We start from the raw sequence: 13,691 nt of genomic DNA on the forward strand, positions 1-13,691 counted from the left end.
GACTTTTGTGAAAATCTGATGTTTTAGGTCATATTTATGCAGAAATATAGAAAATTCTAAAGGGTTCACAAACTTTCAAGCACCACTGTATAATATTGCCCCTCTCCCCTTTTACATTTCTGGTAACCCGACTTTTTCATGATGGTGACGGTTCACCATCAATTCTGCTTCGACCATGCGCCGCTAACGTTAGTGCTGGATTGAAAAGCAACAAACCTAACGCGGTGTCATGCTCTGGCTCCGCCTACCCAAGACTGTACCCTGTAATGAATCGGAGGAGGGGTGAAATATAAAGACACTCTATTCTAATGATTTTGCGGAAAATGGAAAACCAAGCCAGAAGGTTGTTGTATTTGCTCGTTTTAAGAGAATTATTTAAAAAAAACCCGTATTAAATTAACTTACACATGGTAATGCTAATATGGCCCTCTGTCAACACCGGGCCCTTAGCATTGTCCTAACTTTTTCACCCCTGCTTTTTAAGTTTTATTAAACTTCGTGTGCCTTTGGATTGATCTCCGTACAACACGAGGCAATTAGAAATCCCGGTCTTTATCTTGAATCACTAGATGCTGCTTGTTGCTTCTTTGGAAATCCTTTGAACCACAACTGTATCTGACTGGCTTAAAGACACCATGTCGTTCTTAAAATCAAGGAGGAAAAATAAGATCCTCAATTAGGGCTAACGCTGGAGATTAAATCTTTAACTGTCTGCCGTCTCGGTCCTCTGACTGAACCTTTTTAATTTTTATTTAACTTTATTAATATACAAAACATGGTGGTGGAAGGAGATAAAGATGGAGACACTCGTGTGGAACATTGCGCGTGCACATGTGTATATATTCTGTATGTTTTCTCTTTTGGTTAGGGCTGTCGCCTCACAGCAAGAATGTCCGGGTTCGAGCCCCGTGGCCGGCGAGGGCCTTTCTGTGCGGAGTTTGCATGTTCTCCCCGTGTCCCCGTGGGTTTCCTCCGGGTGCTCCGGTTTCCCCCACAGTCCAAAGACATGCAGGTTAGGTTAACTGGTGACTCTAAATTGACCGTAGGTGTGAATGTGAGTGTGAATGGTTGTCTGTGTCTATGTGTCAGCCCTGTGATGACCTGGCGACTTGTCCAGGGTGTACCCCGCCTTTCGCCCGTATGGATAGGCTCCAGCTTGCCTGCGACCCTGTAGAACAGGATAAAGCAGCTAGAGATGAGATGAGTTTTCTCTTTTTTTTTTTTCCCCTATTGTCATATTATAACTCTTATGTGCACTATTATAATGTACCGTATCACATGTTGCACTATTATTGTTTACAGTTCCACCACATGTGTTTCAGAATACAGACTGTTTCACTCAGTCACTTTATACGGCTCGACACCACTAGTGGATGCACTGCCACACCCAATTCTTATTGTTTGTTGCTGTGACAATATTGTGAGAAATCGTCCTTATTTAATTCTATTTTTGCTTTTAATTAGTCTACATCTATTTATATTTACTCCACTTGAGCTGCTGGAACACCTGAATTTCCCCTTATGGGGATCAATAAAGGAATTTTTTTTTTTTCTTATCTGACACTTTTTTTTTTCTTATTTTCATTCACTACAATTCTTGGTTTTAGCCCTATTAATTAGTGCGTCTTTTTTTTTCTTTTTGCATATCTGATAACTTTTTTTTATTTTTTTTCTTCCAGAATCATGCTTATTGGCCCAGTTTTTGTGTGTGTGTGTATATATACACACACACACACACACACAGGCTCCTGCAGTTGATGTGTCTCTAGTGATACATAAGGGGGAAAAAGTGTGAATATATGTAATGTATATTATGGACAACATAGACATTACACTATATAGTAATATGCAATCTACAATAATTATATACATAATCTATTATACACAATATCTAAAATATATCTGCATTATACAATATCTAAATATATCTATAATATATACAGTATACTAGGATCGATAAAGTAAATCTGGGTGATTCTCATGAAGACCTTCACATTAACAAAGTTTTTCACCTCATTTCAGTATTTTTTCAAGTTGAGAGCCTAAAATAGTGTGAACTTTACTATGTTGATCTTTTTTTAATGGAAAAATATTTTAATGGAATTTTATTCTTATTTGAGGCTTACATGATCCAGAATAATTCTCATCACCGTTACAGTAAATGATGAAGCTAGATCATGACTTAACATTTTTTTGACAATTTATTTCATATTTCCACAAAATATCCCATTAAATGAACAGCACAGTCCATGACAATTACTTTATTTTTTGACATTTATTTATTGCCCTCACAGTGCATGGTAATGAGAATATTGAGTAACGGTAATGAGACACATTTGGCTAATTTCGCAAATAACCTGAAATGCTAGCAACCTATAACTTTGCCACATGTTAAAGCCTTATATTGTGATAATAATCATAAAATAATATATTTTTTTATTTTTAAAAGTAATGAGTATTAAACCATAACGGTAATGATAATAGACAGTGTAACTGAGGACAAATTTAGCAACATTAACATAAATATCACAAAGAGAAGAGTGAGCAACTGACCTTGTCTCCATTTTGAATCTTGTATCTGAAGTGATGCATCATGGGATAGCTGATCAATTTAAAGGCACGGTGTACTTTTTATAGGGGGGGTGAAATCATGAAACGGTAATGAGAAACATTTGGTGCGGACACAGTTATTTTGTTTAAAATCAAGTACCTTTTTTTTGTTCAACACAAAAAATATTAATATTATGCATAAATATAGATGTTTTAAAATAACTTTACACTATTTTTTTTTATATAATTAGGGATTTTTATATGATTTAAAGTAAACATTAAAAAAAGGGATGCGGACACAACGGTAATGAGAATTTCCATAGATTATTTGTTTAATTGATATAAAAATTAGTTTATATGATGATATAAACCATTTGTCCATACAGTGCTCCCTATTTTCTTTACACAAAATATCAGAGTTTATGTGAATTAAGTATTGATTTTGGAAAATGCGTCCTGGACACGTTCACTGCAGCTTCATGAGAATCACCCATCTATCTATCTATCTTATTGTTTGTTTTATTAGGAAAAGCATCTTGCTGTCGCACCATGGTGCTGTAATTGCAGTGCGAAAAAAATAATTTCCTCACTGACACTCAGATTATACCGTATATGGGATTGATGTAAGGATTGAGAATGAGGGATTTTAAAAATAATGAACAGGAGAAAATGGCTAGAGATAATGAGATGAGAACACTTTTTCCATATTTATAACAAACTATGAACACCCGTTATAATACATTCATATTAATACGGATTGCACAAAACAGATTTGACGAGTATCTTTGTTTTGATTTTTTTTTTTTTTCCTCTAGATCAACTTTCTAAAGTAAACTCTCAGCCAGTCAGGGTCAAAACTTTCTTAAAATGCTCTATATTGCATTTTGAGATTTCTTTTTATTAAATAGATTTTTGTTGATTTTCCGTGCTGTCAGAAACAGGGGTTTGGCACGAGTCCATTTCTGTCTCCTGAGGCACAGTCCATGTACCTCCTCGGGCTCACTATTGGACCTCAAGGACCGTTTTAAGGCCAGAAAGGTACATGCATGTTCCCAATCAGTGTATAAAGGGTACAAATAGGTACCTTAGTGGGTACTGTGCCAGTGACCAGCTGTTGTACTGGTAAAGGTACAATAATGTACTTTTTTTTTTTTTTTTTGGCTGTAACAAATTCAACATGTATGTATACAGTATATACCCACTTCCAGGTGAGACACATTATACAGAGTGGAAATATTTTAATTATTTCCACAACTGTAGCCTATAAAAGGTCCCTCATGAAAAAGTAAGTTAGAGGAAAGGAATACTGTTCCACAGAGTGGTTTTGTGGATAATTTGTGAAAATGACTACACTGCACTCACTCTCCTTAGTCAGGGTACTAAGGGTACTCGCCCTGAGTCCCTGTCGAGGTGTAATGTTGTGAATGGATGCAGGATGTCCTCAGGTAAAAAGCCCTAAATGTTTTTGCAGTTGATGTGTATTCCGGGGCGGAGAGTCCATTAGAGAGTGTGGGCTGGAAGCTGCGTTCACGCGTTCGCACCCGCAGCAGCGGCCCCCATCAGCGCGCGCGCACAACAAAGTGGTCGGAGGTCACCAGGGTGCGAGCCGCTCCTTATTGTAGCACTTCCGGTGCGTTTTGATCTGCCGGCCGCGTTCAGGGCTATATATAGGACCTCTCTCACACACACACGCACTGCTATCTGAACCCGGGTACGAGCAGGAGGACATGGCGACTCTACACGGCCAACTCAGGAGCCCAGAATACCCCGCGTGCCCGGACTCGGACCTGAGCAGCGGCGCGCAGCCTGCAGGTAACCGGGGCCGCTCGATTTCTGTCTCTATCGCGCTTTTAACAGCAGACACTGTCGCAAAGCAGCTTTACAGAATTTTAATGACTTTAAACACGAGCTAATTTTATCCCTAATCTACCCCCGGTGAGTAAACCTGGGGGGGGGGACTCTGGAAAGGAACCAGACCCGAGAGGGAACCCGAGAGGGAACCCATCCTCATCTGGGTGAGAACAGACCGCGTGATTATAACATTCTGAACAGGTTTAACATGAAGTGTGTTTTGCTGAAGTTATGAACTCTTCACTGTTCATAACAACAAAAGAGCTCAGGGTCCACACAGCCGGGTTGCCAGGTTGACATTTATAAAGATGGAAAACTGTTCAAAATGGTTTAGGTTGAATAGGATGCTTTCTCTCTCTCTTTACTCACTCACTCTCCTCCTCCTCCCCTCCAATCACTCTCTCCATTCACTCACTCTCCCCCTTCAATCACTCACTCCCTCTCCATTCATTCATTCTTCCCCTCCAATCACTCCCTCCCTCCCTCTCCATTCATTCACTCTCCCCCTCCATTCATTCACTCTCCCCTTCCAATCACTCACTCCCTCTCCATTCATTCACTCTCCCCCTCCAATCACTCTCTCTCTCCTCCCCTCCAATCTCTGTCTCCAATCTCTCTCTCTCCATTCACTCTCTCCCCCTCCTCCCCTCCAATCTCTCTCTCCCCTCCTCCCTTCCAATCTCTCTCCAATCACTCTCTCTCTCCTCCCCTCCAATCTCTCTCTCCCCCCTCCCCTCCAATCACTCTCTCTCCACTCACTCTCCCCCTCCTCCCCTCCAATCTCTCTCTCTCCTCCCCTCCAATCTGTCTCCAATCACTCCCTCTACATTTAATCACTCTCTCTCCCCCCTCCCCTCCAATCTCCCTCCTTCTCTTGCTCTCCCTCCATTCACTCTCTCGCTCTCCATTCACTCTCTCTTTTCCCTCCAATCACACACTCTCCATTCTCTCTCCCCTCCAATCTCACACACAACTCTCTCTCTCTCTCTCTCCCCTCCAATCACACACTCTCTCTCTCTCTCTCTCACTCACACCTCCACTCACTCACTACCTCTTGCTCACTCTCGCTTTCTCTCTTCCCCCAATCTGGGAACCCTCCATTATCTTGGGGGGGGGGATGCTGTCTGAAAAAAAATTAGTCATCTTTAGATTCCTAAAGTAGCTCTTCTAACCTCAAACTTCCTTGTTGCTGGTGTTCAACCATCAAGTGTTCATTTATTATACCTTTAAAGTTACTTTTCAGGTAGATTTATGATACTCCAGCTACCTTATTACACCAACAACAAGGAAAGGCACAGTTTCATCCCCTTTTCTTGTGAACTGCTGCTGTAATCATAAACACCATCATGTGCTCATCCCAGGATTCTTCTATACTGAACCCTCCAATCCTTTCACTATACCATACTTTCACTGAGTACTGTTTATACTATTTACAGTATAAAGTTGGGTTTATACTGGGATGGGTTCCCTTTTGTTGAGTCTGGTTCCTGTCAAAGTTTCGTCCTCATCTGGTCACTTGTTCATTAGTTCACTAAATCTACATCTGGATGTCTGTGAAGCTGCTTTACATTAACATCTGTTGTTAAAAGTGCTGTACAATTGAACAGTTTAAATTTCAGAAAAGTTTCCAAGAACCACCTTTTTTGAAAGCTAGCGCCGTTAACCATCCAAAGAAGAGTCTACAGAAGCATTTTAACATCTGTGTTTGTCCTTGCAGACTACAGCATGTACAACAGAGCAGCTTTGGTGAAGAACAGCAGGCCTGTGATGGACAGCGTGGCTCTTCTAACACATCGCAGGAAAAGAACCAACTTCACACAGCAGCAGATCGAGGTGCTGGAGAAAGTCTATTCGGACACCAAGTACCCGGATATTTACCTGCGAGAGAGACTGGAGGTGCTGACCGGCTTACCTGAATCTAGGATCCAGGTAATAAAGTTCTGAATTGAAATGCTTGAACACAAGTTCCCAAACCTGGTCATGGAGAACTCTTGGACGTTTGAGGGTTCTCCTGCTCGGACATTAGAACAGGGAAAACACTAAAACTGTGCAGGACCAGGGTTCGGAACCTGGATACTGGATTAAAGGATCTCTGCTCTCTCGTTCTGAGGAATGATGATGAATTCAGTCCTGGATCCTCAGGACTAGTGTGTAGAACAAGGGTTATGTCAAAGACACACCCTACGTACCATGGTAGTGCAAGATTTTGGGGGATACACAGCTCTACTGGGACTCGCCCAAACCTTAATCTCTTCCCCCCACCACCAAACAAACACATTTGTAAATCTTATTTTTAAAGCATGGTTAATATGTCTGTGCTGTATTTTACGTGGCCCATTCTATAATCGCGGGTACATTTCAAGTGTTTACTCTCTTAGTCATCGTCAACTCTGTTGTCGTCGTTTATTAAACTGGGCAATCCATTAACGACAACAGCGTTGATGTTTCCCACCAGTTTGTGTCTCAACTCCGCACGCTAACCTCAAACTAGCGACCACACTGCGTGTATAAAAACGAGTGAGAGATTCACACCACTATCACAATAACAGATTGTACATCAACAGTAGATGCGTCATCAACATTTTGTTTAAATTAATGAGAGAATAACTAACTTTCTGAAGTTTCCTGTCAGAGGAAGACACATCACTTGGTGCAGGTGTCATGTGTATTATTATTATTGTCTTTTATGCAGTTTAACAGGGTTGACAATACCATTGGGACAGATTTAAAAATATATATTTTTATTACTGATTTCACATGATACAGAAAATACTTTCTGTGCAATTGATTTAATAGAATAATCCCCCCCCCCAAAAAAAAACAGATTGTCAGACTGAATCACTTCCTGTTTATTCGAGTTGAATGGATGAATCAGGAGTCAAAGACAGACAATAATGTGGGGGGGAGGGGTGGGAGTCATTTAGTTAATGTTTCATGGATAAATTGGGTCTAAAATGTACATCAAGCATCGCTATTGGTGAAAGTTTGTTGTTCAAAACTGATTCAGTAAAGATTTATTTTGTGGAAAATAAAAGGTCTATCTTGGAGATGCGAAATGTACTCAATTCTAGAATACTTGGCTTTGAAGACATGGGGTTTATTTTATTGTTTTTTTTCTATTCAGTAAAATCAAGCTGGTCCATTTCTTGTCAAAGTCATTTCTCATTTGTTATGAAACGTTTTCTTTTAGGTATGGTTTCAGAACCGACGTGCCAAATCACGGCGTCAGGTCGGTGCTGCGGTTCCTGTGAAGACCAAAGCAAGTGTTCCCATCATCCCAAACAGAGCACCGGCTTCTTATCTCCTTCAAAACGAGCAGCTGGGGCAGGAGATGAAGGGCAGCTTTACTCAACCAGGCCAGGAGCTGAGAGGAGGAGGAGGAGTCTTCCTTCAACCTCACCAAGGCTATGATTCCCACTCCATGTCCTGCTTGTTCAGTCAGGCTGGAGATACCCGGATCAGCGTGGATCAGGTGAAGAGAGACGACCCGAGTGACCTCCAGCAGTACCACAGAGCAAACAGACAGGTTTCAGCTCAGAGTAAGCCTGAGTCTGCAGTGAAGCCCATGTTAATGAAGTATGACAATTATCCTCCTAACAAAACCATCGGCCCGGATATGAGAGTGGTCATCCCTCCAGTCCCGACGCAGTTTGCCTGTCCTCCGCAGCACGCGCAAGTTGGAGTGCCGCCCGACAACCTGGGTCACTTTTCACCAATCGGCAGCAGCGACACAGGAGATTTTTCCGATTCCGACTGGGAGAAAGAAGCCCTGGCTGGACTTTTATACAATTAATACGTTTCCCTTTCAACCAATGGAAAAAAAAAGCGAGAGAGATTTTTCAATCAATTATTTATTTTATAAATAGTTGCACTATGTTACTGTTGAAAAAAATAAAACAAGTTGTACATGAAACGTGTCTGACTTCCTACAAAATCCAGGAAAACTATCATGTGTTTAACATTTAATTAGAAATTAACAAAACGTACACATTTACACGCACCAGTTAAATAACGACAACTGGTGGAAATCATTGAAAAGTAAAACTTCTGAACTCAAAATAAAATAATGGAAGATACACAACAGTATTGGCGAAGTTTAACCACAAAGGGTGGGGTCGGGTCGGGGGAGAGAACAATCTAAATCGATCAGCCGTCTACACCATCAAATTTGTGACTCTTTACAAAAATACTTAAAAGAAGTTATAAAATATGTATACATACAGGGCCAATCCGTCAATAAACTGTACAATTATCTACAATATACACATTCAAAAATCTTCTGTCTTAGACACTTGAAACTGTACTTCCCTTTTTTTGAGGGAAGCATAAAATAAAAATCTGGGGAAAATATTTATATATAAATAAGAACCGAAACTGAGCAAGACTACAGGAAACAGCTGTAAATGTAAAGGGAACTTTAAGTAAGGTGAACGTGATCCTGTGCTAAATCCTGCAGGGCGCGTAATAAAAACATGCCAACGGGCGCATTTCACAACCAAGACGTAACGCGCTACTAACGGCTCTCCTGTTCTAGCATGTACATGCTTGCCGCGCTTGTTTAAGACATTGTGGGATTAAAAATGGCTCCTTGGTTGAAGCTCGTTCTGCTTCAGGTTTCTTTTCAGTCCTTGTTTAAGACGGGGCGGGCTCTGGATCGGTCACGTTCTGTTGGTGTTGTTGGCGGAGAAAGCGTGCAGGTTCCCCAGCTGACTCAGGCCACTCTGGATGTGCGCTACGTGGATCTCTACGTTGTCTTGAAAACAACTGGGGTGCACACAAAGAGGGGAGAGAGCAGACAAATTCCATCAGTGTGGTCATGGAGATTATACCAGATTTACAACCCCGATTCCAAAAAAGTTGGGACAAAGTACAAATTGTAAATAAAAACGGAATGCAATGATGTGGAAGTTTCAGAATTCCATATTTTATTCAGAATAGAACATAGATGACATATCAAATGTTTAAACTGAGAAAATGTATCATTTAAAGAGAAAAATTAGGTGATTTTAAATTTCATGACAACAACACATCTCAAAAAAGTTGGGACAAGGCCATGTTTCCCACTGTGAGACATCCCCTTTTCTCTTTACAACAGTCTGTAAACGTCTGGGGACTGAGGAGACAAGTTGCTCAAGTTTAGGGATAGGAATGTTAACCCATTCTTGTCTAATGTAGGATTCTAGTTGCTCAACTGTCTTAGGTCTTTTTTGTCGTATCTTCCGTTTTATGATGCGCCAAATGTTTTCTATGGGTGAAAGAGCTGGACTGCAGGCTGGCCAGTTCAGTACCCGGACCCTTCTTCTACGCAGCCATGATGCTGTAATTGATGCAGTATGTGGTTTGGCATTGTTATGTTGGAAAATGCAACGTCTTCCCTGAAAGAGATGTCGTCTGGATGGGAGCATATGTTGCTCTAGAACCTGGATATACCTTTCAGCATCGATGGTGTCTTTCCAGATGTGTAAGCTGCCCATGCCACACGCACTAATGCAACCCCATACCATCAGAGATGCAGGCTTCTGAACTGAGCGCTGATAACAACTTGGGTCGTCCTTCTCCTCTTTAGTCCGAATGACACGGCATCCTTGATTTCCATAAAGAACTTCAAATTTTGATTCGTCTGACCACAGAACAGTTTTCCACTTTGCCACAGTCCATTTTAAATGAGCCTTGGCCCAGAGAAGACGTCTGCGCTTCTGGATCGTGTTTAGATACGGCTTCTTCTTCGAACTATAGAGTTTTAGCTGGCAACGGCGGATGGCACGGTGAATTGTGTTCACAGATAATGTTCTCTGGAAATATTCCTGAGCCCATTTTGTGATTTCCAATACAGAAGCATGCCTGTATGTGATGCAGTGCCGTCTAAGGGCCCGAAGATCACGGGCACCCAGTATGGTTTTCCGGCCTTGACCCTTACGCACAGAGATTCTTCCAGATTCTCTGAATCTTTTGATATGCACTGTAGATGATGAGATGTTCAAACTCTTTGCAATTTTACACTGTCGAACTCCTTTCTGATATTGCTCCACTATTTGTCGGTGCAGAATTAGGGGGATTGGTGATCCTCTTCCCATCTTTACTTCTGAGAGCCGCTGCCACTCCAAGATGCTCTTTTTATACCCAGTCATGTTAATGGCCTATTGCCAATTGACCTAATGAGTTGCAGTTTGGTCCTCCAGCTGTTCCTTTTTTGTACCTTTAACTTTTCCAGCCTCTTATTGCCCCTGTACCAACTTTTTTGAGATGTGTTGCTGTCATGAAATTTCAAATGAGCCAAGATTTGGCATGAAATTTCAAAATGTCTCACTTTCGACATTTGATATGTTGTCTATGTTCTATTGTGAATACAATATCAGGTTTTGAGATTTGTAAATTATTGCATTCCGTTTTTATTTACAATTTGTACTTTGTCCCAACTTTTTTGGAATCGGGGTTGTATTTTCTCAAACAGTAGTGCAGTTGCAAATCACAGGTTCATATTAATCTGACCACTAACATTCCTGCAACCTAAAACGTGTTAAATTCGTTTTAACTTTTTTTTTTTATGGATTCAGCTTAATATGCAAAATCTGAAATGTCGGAACTCCTCTTGTAGCCACTGTTTCTGTCCTCTTCAACAGTTTCACTGGCGTTCCAGCCATAAACTAAAAACGTCGGACAAAGCCTCCGACACCTGTAGCTTGAGATAAGGAGCCATCTTGGCAGTGCCTGATTCTGCCGAACTCCCGGATAGTCCATAAATGGAGAAAGGGGCGGGGTTGGTGAAGCCTGGACGCTGGAATAGTATGGCTACTAACCTTGAAGCTAACAAGCTACTGGCTAAACTAAAAGAAGCTGCTCCATAAGACACAGACCATAACCACAACGGCCGGTGTGTAACCATCCGATAACACTTGATCAAGGAATGTCATCTTTTCAATCTTAATTGTTAATAAAACATTAGCGTTAATATTTTCCCCTGACGGCTTCGATAACTAGTGTTAGCTCGGTTAATAGCTAGCTAGGAGGAGCTCAGGTCAACAGCATCTACTGTTAGATGGTCAGTCTATGATGGTCACGTAGCACAGTGTATTTGATATGAAACAATCGACCAAGCCCATGATTTAGTTCAGAGACGTGTCTCTTGGTGAACGACTGACTGTTGCTACGCGCATCTTCATGCTAAACGGACATTATTTCCAGGTCAGACTCCAAAGTGTAATTTTTTTTTTTAGTCGCTCAAGCTGTCAAATTGTCAGTCTGAGTCTAATTTACTGAAGCGGAGACGCTGAGAAACTTCATCGGCAGTGACGTCAAAAATATCGGAAGGTAAGTACAATCTAATAAAGCAAGTTAAAGTAACTTACGGGTGTAGTAGTGTGGAAAAGCTCTAGGCAAGGCTCCATAAATTATTTTCATAAATCCATTACCTGCGGTGAATTTGGCTCGAGTTCTGGAGTAATGCCAGCTAGCGGCTATCAACGACAACACTAGCTGTCACTCAAATCGGCCCAGGTTCTATTTATGCACAAATGTTATGTCTCAATATAATTTAAGCTGTTGAATTATATTTTAAAAAAATAAAATATTTCACACACAGTTGTCATGAAGGGGGAAAACTAGCTATAGAGACCACCAGGCTGTAAAGTTGGACATTTTAACATGGGGGTCTATTAGGGTGCATCAGCTGCCCCCTAAAAATGAAAAGTTCCTCCGATCATGATGCATTTTTGTTTTTATGTTCCTTTTGGTAAGAAAACACACTGGATGAAATATTTTGACAAAATTCAAAAGTTTAATGGTGGCACCAGGAGCTCAAAGTTATGGAAAAAGCTGCTGTTTTATGACTTTTATGACAAAATTTCGATCACTTTTCATGAAACATTATGGCACCTTATAGAGCTTGGGTGGCCAACCCGCGGCTCGCGAGCCGCATGCGGCTCTTTGCCCGGTGTCATGCGGCTCTTACGTTCATATCGAAGTTTGTGTTTTGTTTTTTTTTATGTGCGTGTGCGCTTTGCTTGAGTTCAGTATGGTATTTTCGTCAAATGCATCTTCGCTTTGCTTGGGTATATTACGGTATTTTCAGGTTATGTCAAATGCGCATGTGCGTGAGATAATCGCTAAGTTTTTGGGCAAGGTGTATCTTGTGTCAAGTAGCCTCTCAAAATGGCAATGAAAAAATGCACAGCAAAACGAAAATATGAAGACGAACATGGGACATTTTTAACAGAGTGGGAGAGTTTATACTTTTTTGTTGAACGTAATGGCAAGCCATTCTGCCTTATATGTCAGTCGTCATTAGCTCATTTCAAAGCTTCCCGCCTCCCTGAATAAGCAAGGAGCCAGATATGCAACACTAATTGAAAACCTGCACGAAAGCTTTGTAACCCGGTTCCGTGATATACAACTGAAAAGGCCACAGATTACGTTCCTCGTCGACCCAGTCAGTGCGGAGATGGACTGTTTGAAAGCCCCGCTTGTCACAGATGAGTTGGAGATGATCGATCTTCGTGAGGAAGACCAACTGAAACCTGTTTTGAGGGAAGGCACCATTGAGTTTTGGAAAAGTGTGCCATTGGAAAAATACCCGAATGTGAAACGGGCTGCGCTTAAGATACTGTCAATGTTTGGGTCAACATACGTCTGCGAGTCTGTGTTCTCTACCATGAAACACGTGAAGTCAAAGCATCGTTCTGTTCTGACTGACACCCATGTGAAAGAACTGCTTCGAGTGGCAACGACGGAATACAAGCCAGATTTGAAGAGGATTGTTCAAGGCAAGGAATGTCAGAAGTCCCACTAAGCAACATGCATAGTAAGTGCACACAATATTGATTGCTGTAAATGACTGGCCTGTGGTATTAGTACTGACTGAAGGAGTAAATTTCTCTCATGTTGGCGTGTGACATTTACTATTAATCTGGCTGAGCAGAGGTGCGTGCGCGTGCATCTGTGAGAGAGAGAGAGAGAGAGAGAGAGAGAGAGAGAGAGAGCGCGCGCGCGCGCGCGGGGGGGGGGGGCGGGGCGATGTTCATGTGCGGTCATGTGTATGGTGTGGCTTTTTTTTGGTAATGCCATGAGTCCCACTAAGCAGCATGCATAGTAAGTGCACACAATGTTCATTGTTAAAAATGACTGGCCTCAGCCTGTGGTCTTAGTACTGTAGGAGTAAATATGTTGGTGTGTGACATTTACTATTAATCTGGCTGAGCAGAGGTGTGTGTGTGTGTGTGTGTGTGTGTGTGTGTGTGAGAGAGAGAGAGAGAGAGAGAGAGAGAGAGAGGGGAAGGGATGGGTGATGTTCGTGT

The 13,691-nt window shown here is 41.5% G+C and overlaps 2 protein-coding genes across 2 annotated transcripts in view; one reads left to right on the forward strand and one right to left on the reverse strand.

Moving 5' to 3' along the window:
* The window catches only part of zpax1 (zona pellucida protein AX 1), a 28,810-nt gene extending 20,529 nt beyond the window's left edge, over positions 1–8,281 (forward strand). The window contains exons 21-22 of the mRNA XM_060916368.1: positions 6,119–6,330; positions 7,592–8,281. Of these exons, the coding sequence (XP_060772351.1) occupies positions 6,119–6,330; positions 7,592–8,194 (815 nt within the window). The 3' untranslated portion in view covers positions 8,195–8,281. The remainder of the gene's footprint in view (positions 1–6,118; positions 6,331–7,591) is intronic.
* The window catches only part of lin9 (lin-9 DREAM MuvB core complex component), a 61,378-nt gene continuing 55,959 nt past the window's right edge, over positions 8,273–13,691 (reverse strand). The window contains exon 15 of the mRNA XM_060916369.1: positions 8,273–9,165. Within this exon, the coding sequence (XP_060772352.1) occupies positions 9,060–9,165 (106 nt within the window). The 3' untranslated portion in view covers positions 8,273–9,059. The remainder of the gene's footprint in view (positions 9,166–13,691) is intronic.

This window comes from Neoarius graeffei, chromosome 3 (genome assembly GCF_027579695.1).
Source record: "Neoarius graeffei isolate fNeoGra1 chromosome 3, fNeoGra1.pri, whole genome shotgun sequence".
In the NCBI taxonomy this organism is placed as follows: domain Eukaryota; kingdom Metazoa; phylum Chordata; class Actinopteri; order Siluriformes; family Ariidae; genus Neoarius; species Neoarius graeffei.